The sequence below is a fragment of the Sapajus apella genome, unplaced genomic scaffold (genome assembly GCF_009761245.1).
Source record: "Sapajus apella isolate SASKATOON/1434 unplaced genomic scaffold, GSC_monkey_1.0 scaffold130, whole genome shotgun sequence".
In the NCBI taxonomy this organism is placed as follows: domain Eukaryota; kingdom Metazoa; phylum Chordata; class Mammalia; order Primates; family Cebidae; genus Sapajus; species Sapajus apella.
Window position 1 is genome coordinate 1,171,341 of NW_022437070.1, and position 18,117 is coordinate 1,189,457.

At 45.0% G+C, this 18,117-nt stretch overlaps 1 protein-coding gene across 3 annotated transcripts in view; it reads right to left on the minus strand.

Moving 5' to 3' along the window:
• The window catches only part of ARHGAP35 (Rho GTPase activating protein 35), a 134,646-nt gene that overhangs the window by 59,030 nt on the left and 57,499 nt on the right, over positions 1 to 18,117 (minus strand). For 2 of the 3 annotated variants that reach the window (XM_032262541.1, XM_032262542.1), the window contains one exon: positions 3,431 to 3,575. In XM_032262541.1, the coding sequence (XP_032118432.1) occupies positions 3,431 to 3,575 (145 nt within the window). Of the gene's footprint in view, positions 1 to 2,505; positions 3,312 to 3,430; positions 3,576 to 18,117 lie in introns of those variants that run through there. The other variant, XM_032262543.1, reaches the window with a different exon arrangement.

Below are 18,117 nucleotides of genomic sequence, written 5' to 3' on the forward strand. Positions count from 1 at the left end.
AAAAAAAAAAAAAAAAAAAAAAAAAAAAAAAAAAAAAAAAAAAAAAGGAAGGCAGGGGACAATGCATGGTAACAGTCCTGCTGTTCCTGAGACGGGGCAGGAGGGTTATGAGTGTGGTCTGCAGCTGGTGAGCAGCAAGGAAGGGAGGATGGGTTTTCAGCAGATGAATCGTCATATCCATAGAATAGACTGAGAAGGTGGGTGATGGTGGGCAGCAGAGATGAAGCGGAGAGGACAGAGCAAAGAGATGGCAAAGCAGAACCGACAGACTTGGGATTTGATCAGATGTGTCAGAGATGACCCTGAAGCTCCAAGTGTTCTGGGCCAGGCTGGACGGTGTTGTAGTCTAACAGAGCTTTAAGAGAAGCAGCATCTTGATGATGGCTGCTGGAGGACTGAGGATTCACAAGTACAACGGCAAGGGGAAGTATCACTTCATCATTGGATGTAAAAAAGTTATCATGCTGAGTGGGAAGTTTAAGAGCTGGAGAAGCAAGGTTAGGTCAGGCCCATGGCTGCGCTCAGTTAGAGGGCATGTGGGGAACAGTTCAGCACTTGCTGCTGCTGCAGTGAATCGCTCAGGGAGACCACTGAAAGGCTCCCCTTGGGAAGGGCAAGCCCTGTCCGACAACAGAATGCTAACTAATAAGCGCAGAAAGAATGAGCAAGTTAGAAGAACTATGGTGATCACTGTCGTGAAATCATCAATGGATGCTCAAAACTAGTGGGTGGAAGTACTAGGAGAAACCTGCTACTTAGAGAGTCTCAAAGCATCTCCCCACAAAAAATGTATTAATTACAAAGGGGAAATAAGTAACTTCACAGTGGAAAAGCCTGGCAGATACCAGATTTACCAAGTGATCAAAGAGAACAGCTCTAGGGATGGCACACATCAACATCACAAGCCTCCAGTTGGCATACACTGAGAAGGACACAGCATTGGTGTCCTGCGGCATCTGCCAGAAGTGCAAATCCAGAAACCGATCACAAAAACAAAGCCAAGGCCCGGGGCGGTGGCTCATGCCTGTAATCCCAGCACTTTGGAAGGCCAAGGCGTGTGGATTGCTTGAGCTCAGGAATTCAAGACCAGCCTGGGCAACATGAAACCCCCATCTCTACTAAAAATACAAAAAATTAATTAAAAAAAAAAAAAAAGGGAAAACAAAGCCAAACTGAGGAACACCCTACAAAAGAACTGATCTGTGTTCTTTAAAACTCTCAAGGTCATGAAAAACAGATGAACCCAACTGTTTCAGATGAACCCAACTGACTAAAGAAATTTGACCACTAAATGAAACATGTGGTCCCAGACCAAAACAGTGTTTTGCCTATTGCTATAAAGGACGTTAGTGGGAAAACTGATGAAACGAGAATGTCTATAGATTAGATTTCAGACAGATTAGTACTAGATAAATGTTGACTTCCTAATTTTGATAAATGCACAGTGGTTCTACAAGAAAATGTTTTTGGAAAATACCCAGTGAAGTATTTGAGAGTAAAGGTGCAGGCTGGGTGTGGTGGCTCACACCTGTAATCCCAGCACTTTGGGAGGCTGAGGTGGGTGGACCACTTGAGATCAGGAGCTCAAGACCAGCCTAATCAACATGGTGAAACCCCGTCTCTACTAAAAATACCAAAAAATTTAGCCAGGTGTGGTGGTGCACGCCTGTGGTGGTGCACACCTCAGGAGGCTGAGGTGGGAGGATTGCTTGAACCTGGGAGGCAGAGGTTGAGTTGAGATTGTGCCACTGCACTCCAGCCTGCATGACAGAGTGAGACTCTGCCTAATAAATAAATGTATGTATGTATGTATGTATGTAAAGGTGCGTATCATACCTGCAACTTTCAATCATTTTACAGAGAGATGAAGAAAGAAATTAATATAAAACCAGTGTCAAAAAGATGGACACTGAAGCCAGGCACGGTAGCTCAGGCCTATAATCCCAGGACTTTAGGAGGCCAAGGTAGGAGGATCATTTGAAGCAGGGTTTTGGGACTAGCCTGGGCAATAAGTGAGACCCCTGTGCTACAGCAGGAAAAAAAAAAGATGGACACTGAGAAATGGCTTTGGGTACAGAATGGACTAAACAAAGCTGTGGATTGGTAATGGATTATGCAAAGTGCTTACTGAGATTCAAGCCTGGAGTGCCACAGAGAAACCTAGGAAATAACTGTAAAGTCTTTGGTGAGCTTCAACTTAAAAGCTATCCTCAGCTGGGCACGGTGGCTTATGTCTGTAATCCCAGCACTTTGGGAGGCTAAGGCAAACAGATCACCTGAGGTTAGGAGTTCAAGACTAGCCTGGCCAAGATGGTGAAACCCCATCTGTACTAAAAATACAAAAATTAGCCGGGCGCGGTGGCAGGCACCTGTAATGCCTAGGAAGGCTGAGGTGGGAGAATCACTTGAACCTGTGAGGCAGAGGTTGCAATGAGCCGAGATCACCCCACTGCATCCTAGCCTGGGCAACACAATGAGACTCTATCTCAAAAATAAATAAATAAATAAATAAAGCTATCTTCCCTGATTTGCAATATCCTAAGTAAATATGAACAATGTCACTCAGCTTCACACGACGCTGGTGAAATTATCAGCAGAGCCCAGTAGGCTGTCCACACCACATGATACTTAATGCCATTGTGGATAACATCAGAATTAGAAAGAACACATAGCAAGGCTGTCATCCCTACCCCAGTTTCAAGTTAGTTTAAGCTTGTGTTCCTGAGCCCAATTCCTAATGCTCAAGAACCCACCTTAGCGAAACAGGAAGGCCAAAGGGACACGAGAGCTCTAAATGAATAAAGCAAACAGTTTCAACACAAGTAAAACTTAATTATTTCAAGAACAATGCAAAAAACTTTCCAAGACAGTCTACCTTTGCCATAGCATCAAGTTGTCAAAGAGCTACAGAACCATTAGATATCCCAAGCATCCTGATCATTTTCTTACTTCAGAAAAAAATCCCATCAATACATGAGTCTCAGGCGCCTGATCAATGCTGAGGGCTGTACTCATTTTACCAAACCAAAATGTATTATGTATCCACCGAAGTACCGAGGACACGATGATAGCAAAACCCTCAAGGGGCTCGCAGACCTGCAGGGAGCACGGGCGGGCAGGCGACTGACAGAGTGCTGATGCTTTGGTGGGTGACACAGCACAGAGAAAACACCCAAGTAGGCACAGCTGCCACCCTAAGTGCAGAACGGCTCCTTTGTAGGCCAAGGCCTAAGAAATGCCCAACATCAGCCTCAAAACTGCACACAAATGGAGAATCCACACATCTGACAGCTGTCGTGACTGCTCAGCTCCTTCTCCAAGAGCACCTCACACTCAACAACTGATTCCAGAATTTCCAGATGGCTTGGCCCTCCAGTAAGCATCCTGTAGACAGTGAAAGGTATAAACTGCTATGAGGTAACACTCTTACCTGTGGCTTCAATGTACTCAATACATCTTTCAATAAAAATGGGGATCGGCTTCTCTGGAGTCACGACAGTTGTTAAGGGTACCCCAAAATAGTTACTCTCCCAGGTTGCCTTTGTGATGGATGGCCGGGGTTTGGGCTTTGGTTTCTGTCCAGGAAAGAGAAAAGGAAGCATAAAAACAAAGTGAGTACCAACATGTAGCTGAAACATCAGTAAGTGTTCCAGAGGGGAAACAGTGACATAAAAACTGCTAGAAAGATTTCAAGAAGGAGTGGAAAGACTTGCTTGGCACATCTCACTAATTTTTTATCTCTGGCCTCCAAATATCACATAAGATGCCAGAAAGCTGCCACATAGTCACACCTTGAATATGAGACCACATTATTAGAACAAAGATGTTTATAAGAAGCAGCCCATGTTTATGTAATAAAATAACAATACGATGATTATCTACATCCTCTACCAGGGATGCACTGGAGTAAACAGGAAGTTTTCCAAACACCCTACAAGGATAATAGATGTTTCATACTCAAAGATGGCTAAAATCTTTTAAAGAGATGAAATGGAAAACAGATAATTTCCTACCTCTAGAAAAGAGATCAGGCATGTTGCTAGGGCTGATAGCCCCAAATGAGAATGTCCTTTGATACATTAGCTTGGAGCTAATTCTCAGTTGTGTCCACATTAGGAAAAAGTAAAGTCAACTAACAGGACAAAGTATTTTTTTGGCTACTTTTTCCCCAGTCACCTTCTTCAAGAAGTATTGGCAGCAACAGCAGCAGCAGCAGCAACCACCACTTGAGAACTTACTATGCACAGAGTAAGTTCCAGAAATTATTATTATCATCATTTTGATACAGGATCTCCCTGTGTTGCTCAGGCTGGAGGGCAGTGGCGTGGTCACAGCTCACTGCAGTCTTAACCTCCTGGGCTCAAGCGATCTTCCCACCTCAGCCTCCCAAAGCTGGGACCAAAGGCATGCACTCAGGCTAATTTTTAAATTTTCTGGAGACATGGGGGTCTCATTATGTTGCCCAGCCTGCCAAATATTATTTCTTTTAAACCTGATGCCTAAATGACACAACTACTAAGTGACAGCCCTCGGATTCAAACCCGGGAAGGTCTTTCTCCAAAGCCTATGCTCGTTAACATGATTAACACTGAGATCCTCTGCTTCGAAAGGATTCAATCTTTTTATTTTGAACCTTAAATAGAGAAAAATTACTCTAAACAAACGGTAAATTTCCTAAAGCCAAAGAAATACACTTGAAATTTTGGCCTTTTGTTAAAATACCTACTAAAAAGGGAAAATAACCAAACAGGATCAAGGTAAATTAGACCCAGGTGTATCTCCAGCACTTCAGTTTCATTTTCAAGTTGATGAAACCAATTTAGAAAAGCAGATTTACTTAGAAGTGTGCACAGCCCATAAACCTAAAGTGTTTAGGGATTTTACATAAAACCCACTGAAGGAAACAACGAGCCACCAGGCCACAGGCCACCTATTCCCTCTCCTTCTCCTGCCCATCTTCAGTCTTGCTAGTACCCCTTGACACTGGAAAAAAATCACTTCCTGTTTAGTCTGAGATTCTTTGTGAACTTCCTGTATAAACAAGTAGCAAGAAAAGAAAAAAAAAAAGAAAAGATCAGAATAAAATGTACACAAGGAAAGAGCAAGACCATTCCATTTCTGGGCTGCTGGGTGACGTTACTTCAAATGACCAACCAAAGGCAATGACAATCCAATCTTCATTCAGTCTGCTACCTGACTCAGTATGGAGAATGCTATAATGTGAATGGATTCTGGGATTCCCAGGAAGAACCACGCACTCCATAAAGCCTGTCCCCACCCACTGTGAGATACCCACTCTTCATAAAGTGGTAGCATAGCCTCCCAGGTTTGGGGGAGTGGCTGCTGCTTGCTCCCCTCATATTACTGAAGCAAACAGGCTCTGACTTCAGACTTTTTACCAAAGAAGTAAGGAAAAGCTAATTAATGATGTATGATATACCTTTATAGGAAATATTTTAACCAGTCCATACTGTCTCTCTATCTAGCATCTTCTACTTATGTGTAGTATAACATAAAGAATTTAAGGTCGCATGCAGTGGCTAATGCCTGTAATCTTAGCACTTTGGGAGGATGAGGTGGGTAGATTGCTTGAGCTCAGGAGTTTGAGACTAGGCTGGGCAACATGGTGAAACCCTATCTCTGCAAAAAAATATAAAAACAATTAGCTTGGCGCGGTAGTGTGCGCCTATAGTCCCAGCTACCTGGGGAGCTGAGGTGGGAGGATCACCTGAGCCCAGGAGGTTGAGGCTGTAGTGAACTGAGATCCTGCTACTGTACTCCAGCCTGGGTGACAAAGTGAGGCCCTGTCTCAAAATAATAAATAAGAGGGCTGGCCAGGCTCGGTGGCTTATGTCTGTAATTCCAGCACTTTGGGAGGCCAAGGAGGGTGGATCACCTGAGGTCAGGAGTAAACCAGCCTGGCCAACATGGTGAAACTCTGTCTCTACAAAAATGGAAAAATTAGTCAGGCATGATGGCGGGTGCCTGTAATCCCAGCTATTAGGAAGGCTGAGGGGGAGAGAATCTCTTGAACCCAGCAGGTGGAGGTTGCAGTGAGCCAAGATTGCACCATTGCACTCCAGCCTAGGCAACAAAGCAAGACTCCATCTCGAGGAAAAAAAAAAAAAAAAAAAAAAAGGCTGAGTGCCTCTATTTCACACACTGTTGCAACGAGATAACAAGCAATGCTTCCCCCCTTAAAAGATTTCTTAAGTTTTTTAACTTAAGGTTTAAAAGGTTAAAAGTCGAAAAGTTTTTATATTTAGAGTTTAAAAGGTTAGCTGTATAATCTAAATAACCGAAGAGCATCTGTACTTAAATCATTCATCCATCTTCTGTCATTCAAGTTTTTAACAACCTCAAATCCTGCAGGATATGCCTATCAAAACTAACGGCGCTGTTCTTCAATAAAACCAAGGCTTCCAAATAAACTGCTGTGAAGGAATAAAAACGGAACTGAAAGGAAGCTGCAAGGAAGCTACTCCTAATCATCTTAAAGCCTTCTAATCACGGTTCTAGTAAACAGACCACAAAGTTTAATCTCCTATTTCCCCACCCTCTCAATACTAGGAGCAAGATGATGCTGGTGTGCTCTAGCAATCTAACTTAGCCAGGAAATTTAGCCTCCATCAACTGAATACTTTCTACGTACCAGACCCTAGCATAAGTTCTTTTTTAGATCAGGTCTCACTCTGTTACCCAGGCTGGGGTGCACTAGCGCCATCATAGCTCCCTGCAAACCTTGGCCTCCTGGGCTCAAGGGACCCTCCTGCCTCAGACTCCCAAAGTGCTGATTACAGATGAGCCACTGCACCCAGTCAGTATAAATTCTTTACAAGCACTCCAGATTCACAAAAGATTTGTGGGTGTTAAAAACTCCATTTTATAGAAGCAACTCCAAGAAAAAGTCAGTAACTTGACCAAGTCATGTCTGTATGACTGCAAAACCTGTGCTTTTAACCATCACCACTTATAATATGGCAAAAATTCTTGGTATGGAGAGAATAAATAAATGGATGACTGAGTAGGTGAATAAAAGCACACTAGCCGGGCTCGGCTGTAATCTCAGCACTTTGGGAGGCTGAGGTGGGCAGATCGCTTGAAGTATCTGAGACCAGCCTGGCCAATATGGTGAAACCCGTCTCTACAAAAAATACAAAAAAAAATTATCTGGGTATGGTGACACATGCCTGTAGTCCCAGCAACTCAGGAGGCTGCAGTGGGAGGACTGCTTGAGCTCAGGAGGTAGAGGCTGCAGTGAGCCAGCACTCCAGCTCCTGCCTGGGTGACAGCGGGAGACCCAGTCTCAAAAAAAAAAAGGTGGCACACTGATCAATGATTATCTGGAGGACTTCTAAAAGTTTCTAAAGGTCATAAAGATCCACTCACATAAAATACCAGGGAACTTTAAGTTGGCAAAGGAAAGAATGGGGCACTCTGACAGCTATTTTCAAATAGCTATAGAGCTACCTATTGACTATGGAGCAGGCTTTCTTTTATATGGCTCCAAAGGGTCACGTTGGGAGCGATAAGAGAGACAGAAGCCTAACTGAGACAACTGCCCCTATCTCTTTCACCTCAAAGAGTCCAAGATTTAGTTCAACCCTTCCATTTACAACAGTGGATGTGGAGGGTAAGCTTTTGCAGTAGCATCACCCCACCTCCTTGCTGAATGACGTGGATTCAATCTCACTCTCTCTTTTTAAAGACTTAAACGAACTCTGGTTTACAGAATTTCAAAATACCTCCTTGGGATAACTGAAAACTCCCTAGGGTGTCACAAAATTGGAGCTCTTGCAAAACTAATTCTAAACCTTCCTAGTAAGGAAATCAGAGTTTGGGGTGCATGCCAAGAGCTGGGCCAGGCTGCTGATAGAACTAACACTTCAGGCATCTGAAGGGTTACTGGGCATATTTCGGATGGGAATGCCATTCTCCTGAGTGGCCTGCCAGATGTCTCACGCCTCCAGTCAGACGTGTGTCACTCTTTAGGGAGTTATTGGGTGCACTTTCAGCAGCAGGTACTTGAAGAGAAGAAAGTGACACCACCCAACATCTATCTTCTTCTGGAGACACTTACTCATTAGCAGGCCAAACGGGAAAAAAGCACCCAGCCAGAGGAAGTTAATTCCTGAGAACAATCTCCACATGTGTGCCTCTAAGTTTATTTATTTATTTTTTTACTGAGATGGAGTCTCACTCTGTTGCCCAGGCTGGAATGCAATGCAGCAATCTTGGCTCACTCTGCCTCCCGGGTTCAGGCGATTCCCCTGCCTCAGCCTCCCAAGTAGGTGGGATTACAAGTGTGAGCCACCATGCCCGGCTAATTTTTGTATTTTTAGTGAAGACGGCGTTTCCCCATGTTGGCCGAGCTCGTCTCAAACTCCTGAATTCCAGTGATCCACCTGCCTTGGCCTCCCAAAGTTCTAGGATTATAGGCGTGAGCCACCATACCTGGCCGCCTCTAAGTTTAGAGTCCAACTGGGTCAAAAATGGAATAGAGATTCCTTAGGAGTAGCTGGGTATGGTGGTAACTGCTCTGCACAATTATCCAAAATCTCATGACCACTCTGCAAGGTAAGGGTTATTTAGACTCATTTTACAGTTGAGAAAACAGAGACTCATGGAAATTCACACCCAGCACTTAGTGTGCTGTCATCTGTGAACGCCAAAGCCCCATGCTCTTTCCCCTGCATGATCAATTTCCTCCACGATGAAATGCCGCTGCCATACACCAAGGACTGGGCCAGCCTGAAACACCTTCCCCTTGGCCTTTTAGATGGATTTAAAAAAATAAACATAGTCCATTGCTTTGTACCTCACAGTTTCCTTAAAAACACATCCGATTTTTGGTCTTGACGCTAACTGTGGCAAAGTTTATAAATAATAGTTTATGCCAGTAGTGCACCGGGGAGAAATGGTGCCTGGTAACTACCTCTGGTCTCTCGGCTTTTCAGACACAAGGGCATAAAGAGGAAACTCCCAACTGTGGCGGAGCAAGAAGCTACGTCTGTCACTGCCTCTGCTCCTCACTGGGCCGTAAGCCCACTCCACAGACCCTGTCCAAGTCCACTGGGGCAAGAAAAAGAGTAGAATGGCGGCCAAGGGATAGGTAAGAGCCAAGAGAAGGGCCTTCTATCAGCTGGGAAGATGGTTGGGTTCCAGGGCCTGACATGCAGTGGGCACTCAACACATTTGCTGAACACAGTTTCCAATAATGTACTGGCCCAATGTTCTTTTCTATTTTTTTTCAAATTTAGCTGAGAGGCAGACTGTCTCTATGGTACAGATTCTCTTTTTTCCTTATACTGTGCTGCTCATACTAGCGTGTGAGGAGGCGAGGCTCAGAAGGTCTTGTTCATACTTTGGCAGTACTGTATCATAAGCCTTTTAAAAACCACCAGATGAAGTCCTAATTCCCTCTGTAGGTCCTGAATGAGGTATGGTCATTTATGTACACAAATAACAAAGACTCTACTGGGTTAAGTTCCTAGAAGGCAAGAGTCTTGGCTTTTTTTTTTTCTTTAATGAATTTATGAATTACCTCAAGGCCACATAACAAACTAGCAGCAGAGCTAATACTAGCATCATAGTTGTCTCCTGCCCTCAACGAACTTCCAATCTATTTGGTAACAGAAGACATATCCACAAGAAACAAAGCTGATCTAGGTACCACATGAACACGTACCAGCTACGCAACCATGGAACAAGGTAAGGACCTGACTAACATAGCACATGGGCAGTCCCCGTAGCTCCAACGGAGAGGTCAGCTACCCTTTTTGGATAAAGAATATTCTATCTTGTCTCTTGCCTCCCGCCGCCCAAGATGAAAGGAAAGAAGGCCAAGGGGAAGAAGGTGGCTCTGGCTCCTGCTGTCGTGAAGAAGCAGGAGGCCAAGAAAGTGGTGAATCCACTATTTGAGAAAAGGCCTAAAAATTTTGGCATTGGAGAAGACATCCAGCCCAAAAGAGACCTCACCCGCTTTGTGAAATGGCCCCGCTATATCAAGTTGCAGCGGCAGAGAGCCATCCTCTATAAGCGGCTGAAAGTGCCTACTGCAATTAACCAGTTCACCCAGGCCCCGGGCCGCCAAACAGCAACCCAGCTGCTTAAGCTGGCCCACAAGTACAGACCGGAGATGAAGCAAGAGAAAAAGCAGAGGCTGTTGGCCCGGGCCGAGAAGAAAGCGGCTGGCAAAGGGGACGTCCCCAGTAAGAGGCAACCTGTCCTTCGAGCAGGAGTCAACACCGTCACCACGTTGGTGGAGAACAGGAAAGCACAGCTGGTGGTGATTGCTCATGATGTGGATCCCATTGAGCTGGTTGTCTTCTTGCCTGCCCTATGTCATAAAATGGGAGTCCCTTATTGCATCATCAAGGGGAAGGCAAGACTGGGACGTCTAGTCCATAGGAAGACCTGCACCACTGTTGCCTTCACACATGTTAACTCGGAAGAGAAAGGTACTTTGGCTAAGCTGGTGGAAGCTGTCTGCACCAATTACAGATATAAGAAGATCCACCGTCACTGGGGAGGCAATGTCCTGGGTCCCAAGTCTGGCTCGCATCGCCAAGCTAGAAAAGGCAAAGGCTAAAGAACTTGCCACGAAACTGGGTTAAATGTACACTGTTTCTGTAAATAAAAATAATTAATGCAAATTAAAAAAAAAAAAAGAATATTCTATCTTCTGTGGGAACAGCAGGGAGAGCTACTTACTGACCCTACACTGTCAACTTCAAGTATTTTCTTTTGGTCTCCATAAACTATCTTACATATGTGAAGTTACTTATCCAGATTTTAGGGTCAGAAAATATGGTCACTAGAGTTGTACCGTCTAGTATAGCCTTTTAAACCTTTTAAATGCTTGGTGACATATCTAATAAAGGAAATAAAAAACGGAACCCAGCTTGTTGGATTCACTGCCTTTTGCCTTTTTTTTTTTTTTTCTTAGGTGCCTGGACACCAGACCTAGAGATTCTGATTTAATTGGACTGAAAGCAGAGTTGGGTGGTGGGGAACTCAGCATCAGTTTTGGGTTTTTTGGTTGTTTTTTTGAGACAGTGTCTCACTATGTTGCCCAGGCTGGAGTGCAGTGGTTTAATCACGGCTCACTGCAGCCTCAACTTCCCTGGGCTCAGGTGAATTCTCTACCTCAGCCTTCCAAGTACCTGGAACTACAGGCGTGCACCACCATGCCTGACTAATTTTTTATAGAGACAGGGTTTTGCCATGTTCTCCAAGCCAGTTTCAAACTCCTGGGCTCAAGCAATCTGCCAAACTCGGTCTCCCAAAGTATTGGGATTACAGGCGTGAGCCACCATGTCTGGCCTTTTTTAAAACAGTTAACACCAGCCAGATGCAGTGGCTCATGCTGTAATCCCGATACTTTGGGAGGCCCAGGCGGGAGGACTGCTTAAGGCCAAGAGTTTTGTGTCTAGTCTGGGAACATAGCGAGACCCCACCTTCAAAAAAAATTTTTTTTGGCCGGGCGCGGTGGCTCACGCCTGTAATCCCAGCACTTTGGGAGGCCGAGGCGGGTGGATCACGAGGTCAAGAGGTCGAGACCATCCTGGTCAACATTGTGAAACCCCGTCTCTACTAAAAAAAATACAAAAATTCAGCTGGGCATGGTGACGCGTGCCTGTAGTCCCAGCTACTCAGGAGGCTGAGGCAGGAGAATTGCCTGAACCCAGGAGACGGAGGTTGCGGTGAGCCGAGATCGCGCCATTGCACTCCAGCCTGGGTAACAAGAGCGAAACTCCATCTCAAGAAAAAAAAAAAAAAATTTTAATGTTTTATGTAAAAAAAGAAAACGACTAGTGGGGTAACACCATATACAGAATGTCATGTGGAACGGAGACTGTGACATCTGAATGAGGATGACAGTGAAATCAATACACACAGTCCCAGAGGGTCACACTCATGGCTTGCCAAGTTGTGTGGTGGCATACTGTGGACTAACTATAACTGGTAGAGTCTTAGAAAATCGGAAAGATTCCGTAAGTGGCATTACTACAGCTGTTCCCCAAACCACTTTCTTGCATTCAGTATTCAACAGTGTGCCTTTCTGATTGGCAATTATTCTCTCCTATTTCCAAAAGAGTTCCAAAAGGACCTTTTCAATTAAGTTATTTGCTTATGCTCCAAATGTATTCTTGGTTAACCAGTGCTCCCCCTCCTGGCTTGGAAAAATTCAACGCCCAAGTTTAAGAGAAAACCTGAAGGCAGATGTATTCTTGTTGGCAAAATCTATTATTAAAGCACAAATGCTTAGCTATGGTCTCCTTCAAGCCGGCAGTTAATACTGTGACTCAGTCACTCGCCATCTTGGAGCATCTTTATTTAGAGATGAACAGGAAGGAGCACAAAGTCCTGGCCTTCCTGACATCCCTAATCCTCTTAAATAATGGGCAAAGAAACGGAGGCATGTCATCCTATTGCAGGACCTAACTAAATCCAGACCATAGCTTTTTTTTTTTTTTGAGACAGTCTCCTCTGTTGTCCAGGCTAGAATGCAGTGGTGCAATCTCAGCTCACTGCCACCTCCGCCTCCCGGGTTCAAGTGATTCTCCTGCGTCAGCCTCCCCAGTAGGTAGGATTATAGGTGCCTGCCACCACACCTGGCTAATTTTTGTATTTTTTTGTAGAGATGGGGTTTCACCATTTTGGCCAGGCTGGTCTCGAACTCCTGACCTCAAGTAATCCGCCTGCCTTGGCCTCTCAAAGTGCTAGGATTATAGGTGTGAGCCACCATGCCCAGCCTAGACCATAGCATTCTGCTCTATAATGGTGTGAAAGTCTGGTGACCGTGGGTCCACCCTTGAGAAGACAATTCATGGCCAGCGTGATTGGGAGACAAAGAGTGAGGAAGGCCCACTAGTTCCAGGTCCATTTTCATGAACACATGCCTCAAGTTCAATACACACTGAATCTGGAATTTCCAGCGCTATGGGTCAGTTTTTATCTGCTTGCCTCTCTCCAATGCTGGATAAAATCCATTCGGAAGGCCTTTGCCTTATAAGCAAAGGTGATTCCCGACTAAAGCTGGAATAATGTGAGTCCCCACAAAGGTGTTTCAGTATCACCAGGTGGCGGAGGAGACCGAGTTGGCTCAGTGAGGCATCAGCACAATTCCCTGTTCTTTGAAAAACAGATTTAGGTTGCCTATTGTAATTTTTTTTAAGAACAGGTGTGCTGTAAGCTAAGGCAGATAGTTAAAGATAGTCTATTTTTATTCACCAAAAACACACTACAGAAGTTCTTCAGGCTTAAAATAAACTGAGAATTGAGTGACACCAGTTCGAAACAATTTCTCAAAGTTCCAGTTGCTATTTCAATGTCTCCATGCCTTTTTTGTCCCCTACTCAACTAGGCTCTGAAGCTGGAAACAAACAGCACCGTGCTGTTCTAGGGAGCAGTGAGGAGCAATGGATTTTTTCAGATAATCAAAGATCCTTTGTTTGAATGAACAAATCGACTGGACTTATTGAGTGGTCTAAATATAGGCACCTGACGGCTGAATATTAGCAACTTTTCCGCAGAATGGATTGTAAAAACCCACGGGAAGTGGAAGTCAGAACGCCGGGGTTCAGAGTCTCAGCTTTCCCACTCAGTAGCTATGCCAACTGGGGCAAGGTGTTGAATCTCTGAGCCTTAGTTGAATCTCTCACCTCTAAAACAAGGATGCAAAACATCGCCTCATTAACACTGGAGGAGGAATAAATAAAACATTGATGTGAAAATGCCTGGCATGTACCTGGCACACAGTAGGTATTCAATAAATGCACAAAAACACAGAACCCTTCACGTGGTAGCCACAGCCCTGTATTCGGCCTGGGTCTCCCTCACCTCTCCACAGCAGCCACGCTAAGCTTCTTTGAACGCTTGGAACGCATCAAGTTCTTTCAGCTCCACAAAGCTTCCATCTTCACTGACTTTGCCCTCATGCTTCAAGAGTCTCAGCCTTAATTAATATCATTTCCTTGGGGAGCTTTCCTGATACCTCAGCTTAGGTTAAACTCCTTTGTTACACAATTCCTTAGTATCCCATACCTTCCCTCTAGTAATATTCAAAATGCATGCAAGGACATGTTTAAAACCTAACATCCCCAAGACTGTAAGCTCGATTAACGTCACTACCACACCTAGGGCACCTAGCACAATGCTGGGCATAAAACAAGTGCTCACTAAATGCCCAGACGCTGAACTGAATGTCTCCTTCCTAAAAGAATGACTGAACTTGTGCTCTGGAGACAAAAGTACCTCAATTTAAAAGACACAATTTTTTTCAGGAAACAGAAAATCCAAGGTCAAGTCAGTGTGCCCGCCCCATTTTTAAAACCAAGGTATGTATTCAGTCTCAAAGCCCATTGAGTAGGACTAACCACTTCTGAAGCACACACTGAGAGTCTTTCCTGAGCAGGTTACAAAGAGCTCATATTTCATCACATTCAGCTTGTCTGTCAAAACGCAACATCCCTCCCAGGGGAGCAAGCAGTCCAATCCCCCAGCTGGTTTTTATTCACACCAGAAACTTTAACTCCGTTCTAGGCCTCACAAAATGAGAGCTGTGTCCACACAAAGCCACAACAACCAGCCAATTCACTGAATCCCATAAAATAAGCCAATTCACTAGGGGGGACAGAAACTGTCAAACTGGTTACTTGGTGCCTTATAGACCAAACAATGCATGATTGAATTGGTTAGCTTTTCAATAGGTTGTCTTGTCATGTGGCTGCTGCAGTGAGTGAAAGATTTTCTTTATCATTCTGTTTTGTCTTTTTTTTTTAAGCACCAAAATAAGAACACATCAGATAGAAGGGTAAATAGCCAATAATGTCTTCTCTTTAAGTCCACAGTCAAACACACCGAATGCAGCCATTTCAGCATGCCCAAAAGGCATACTTTGTGGAACAAGGCTCCCCAGCCTGTTTTTTGGCTTTAAAATAAGACCCTGCCGATCCTGATCTCGTCTTTGCAAACGCATGGCACTGGAGGACAGAGACCATGTGCAACAACAACTCTTTACAGACAAAGCCACTATTCATGGCCCCGCTGAAGTGCAATCGTAGATTTTCAATTTCATTCAACTGAGTGCGGAAGGCTCCCACTATGAGGGTGGGTTGCTAAATGGTTCAGCTGGGAAAAGCACCCAGAATGAGAGTGAGCTTTACAGTCTACACTTTCATGAGGAGAAATGAAAGCGATTCCCTCACTCCAACTCCAGTTTTACAGTAAAGACCTAATCTAGCAAATCAGCCAAGAGGACTGAGCGATTGTTTTCTGTATCACATTGGTACCCAGAGCATAGCTTTTTTTTGTTAGGGCAGTTGCTAGGGTAAGTACCAAGAAAGCAGCTCAGTGATGCATGGGGTTAAAGCTTCCACCCGAGGGATGGATAATGTTGGCCCCGCCAAGTCCACAGCTAGCTCAGATGAGCGTTCTCCTTTCTCTGAATACAATATGCATATTTCCACCTTCAAGTCCTTCCTCACCTAATGCCACTGCCACAGTTCCACTCGTTCCACGACGTCTAGTTGAATGATGACAGCTGACACCTATCCAGCATGCAATCTATGCCTGGTGTTCATTTCTCACATCTGATCAGGAAGGTGCTCCCTCTTTTGCAGAAAGAATGTGGAGAGGTGACTCGTGTCCAAAGTCCAAGTAAGGAAGCGGAGGAGCTGGAGCTGACCGTAGCCCAAATTCCCAGAGCCTGAGCTCCTAAGCACTACACCCTACTCTAACGTAATGACCCCAGCATGCCCACACACAGCCTTCCCTGGGAAGGCCACTGCTTTTCAGAAGCTGTGTAGGTCTTACTGCCTCAACTGGGGACTGAGGTCTGGGCAAGAAGGGTCTGTACCATTTCCCCATGGTGTCTGGCACGCAAGAGGTACTGAGTGTATTTTCCATTACCAACTGAAATCCGAGGCCCTGGCTGCCCCCTCCCTTCAGTAAATATTGTATTGCTTTGTTATGCCAATAAAAATCAATGTCCGATTCCCCCACACAGGGGTTGACTTGGCCTTCTCTGCCCTGACGGTATCTTGCTTTTCCAGTAAAACAAGTGCCAGTCTGTGTTCCCAACTGCAGCAATTTTACTAGGAGGTTTGCTCTAGGAGCAAAGGATTTGCTCATCTCTGCGCTGGGATAACAAAGCAACTAACCTCATTTCAAAGCACCATTTCCCAGGGCAGTTAAAGAAAATTTCACCTTCTAGTCACTCTTTCCAAAGGATACTCCATAACTGACTTCTGGCACGCTACTGATCTTGGGCCAGAATATCATTTTATTTGACTTAAGAGGTGTGGCCCACATAGCTAAAGACAGACCGGAAGCCGACCACTTCTTGCAGCTGACCCAGCAACCCGGGGAGGAAGTCTCAGGTTAGGAATTGCTCACTACCAGCATGAACACAGCCATCTCAGAGGCGCACTGTGACCAGCTGTTTTCTGCTGAGCCTCCGCTACAGTGTGTACTCTTGAAAGCTTGGCTTGCATGGAAATGTGTTTTTCAAGCATCATTCAGTAAGTATTAAAAATGGAGCTAGAAGTCAGAATACGTTTTCACTATGCTATTATGCCACCTTCCTAATTCCCAGGTGTGCAAACACCCCCACAAATTACAAGACTGTCACCATTTTTAAGCTGTTCTGGCAACAGTCTTCATTCGAAGAGGAGGAGGAAGAGAAGAAATGTTCAAAATGTTTGGATTCCAGTATCATTAAATAGGTGGGCTCTGGGAAAATACTGGAGGCAGGTCAGGCTGTTTTCTGGCTTCCTAAATAAGCAATGCTTTCTGCAGGTCTGCCTCCTACCAACCTCTGGAGGAGAAAGCACTGGAGGCAGACAAAGGACTCCATGTAGAAAAGCCAGGCGAAGGAAAATCAAATAAGAGGATGCCTATGGTATTCATTATTAGCACAGGCCGGGCGCGGTGGCTCACGCCACGTCGAGGCAGGTAGATTGCCTGAGGTTGGGAGTTCAAGATCATCCTGGCCAACATGGTGAAAGCCCGTCTCTACTAAAAAATACAAAAATTAGCTGGGCGTAGTGGCACGTGCCTGTACTCCCAGCTACTTGGGAGGCTGAGGCAGGAGCATTGCTTGAACCCGGGAGGTAGAGGTTGCAGTGAGCTCCAACCACTGCACTCCAGCCTGGCGCCTGGAGACAGAGGGAGACTCTGTCTTAGAAAAAAATAAAAATACAAAATATTAGCCGGGTATGGTGGCAGGCGCCTGTAATCCCAGCTACCTGGGAGGCTGAGGCAGGAGAATCACTTGAATCCAGGAGGTAGACGTTGTAGTGAGCCGAGATTGCACCATTGCACTCCAGCCTGGGCAACAACAGCAAAACTCCGTCTCAGAAAAAAATAGTCAGCACAGGCAGAGAGGAGAACAGAACCACTCTGCACTTTCTCACACTGCACAGGTGAGAAGACTCCGGAAGCTCCTGGACAGCGATGATGCAGGAGCACTCTCCACTACGGGGAAACACAAAGTGGGTGCAATTTCCTTGGGAGGGTGATGGCACCCTGTTCCTTCATCTCTCAGGGACTTCAGGACTGCCAAACTGGCCTCCGTGATATATTTTACAACACAGTTGTCAGGACTGTCAGCTCTCAAGACAGCTTGGATTCTAGAGCTTTCTGATTTGGTATGTTTTATAGTAACAAAAATTGCTGGCAACCTTTCTTTCCAAAGGTCCCTGCAATACTTTTAGACAAGTAACTCTGTTCTCTATTCTTTTGTGGAAGGCAGAGTAGCAAAAGCTTTATCATGGAGAAATCCTTCTATAATAATATGCTGGTCAAAGGTTATGAAAAAACGTAGTTCTGTTGTGGTGTCTCACCAAAATGACTTTTTCTGAAAAAGTATAGAGTGAGTATATATACATATTCTATATACTTTTTTTTCCTTTTCCTTTTTGAGACAGAGTCTCCCTCTGTTGCCCAGGCTGGAGTGCAGCGGCACGATCTTGGCTCACTGTAACCTCTGACTCCCAGGTTCATACCACTCTCCTGCCTCGGCCTCCTGAGTAGCTGTCGCTACAGGCACCTGCCACCTCGCCCGGCTAATTTTTGTACTTTTTTAGGAGAGACGGGGTTTCACCATGTTGG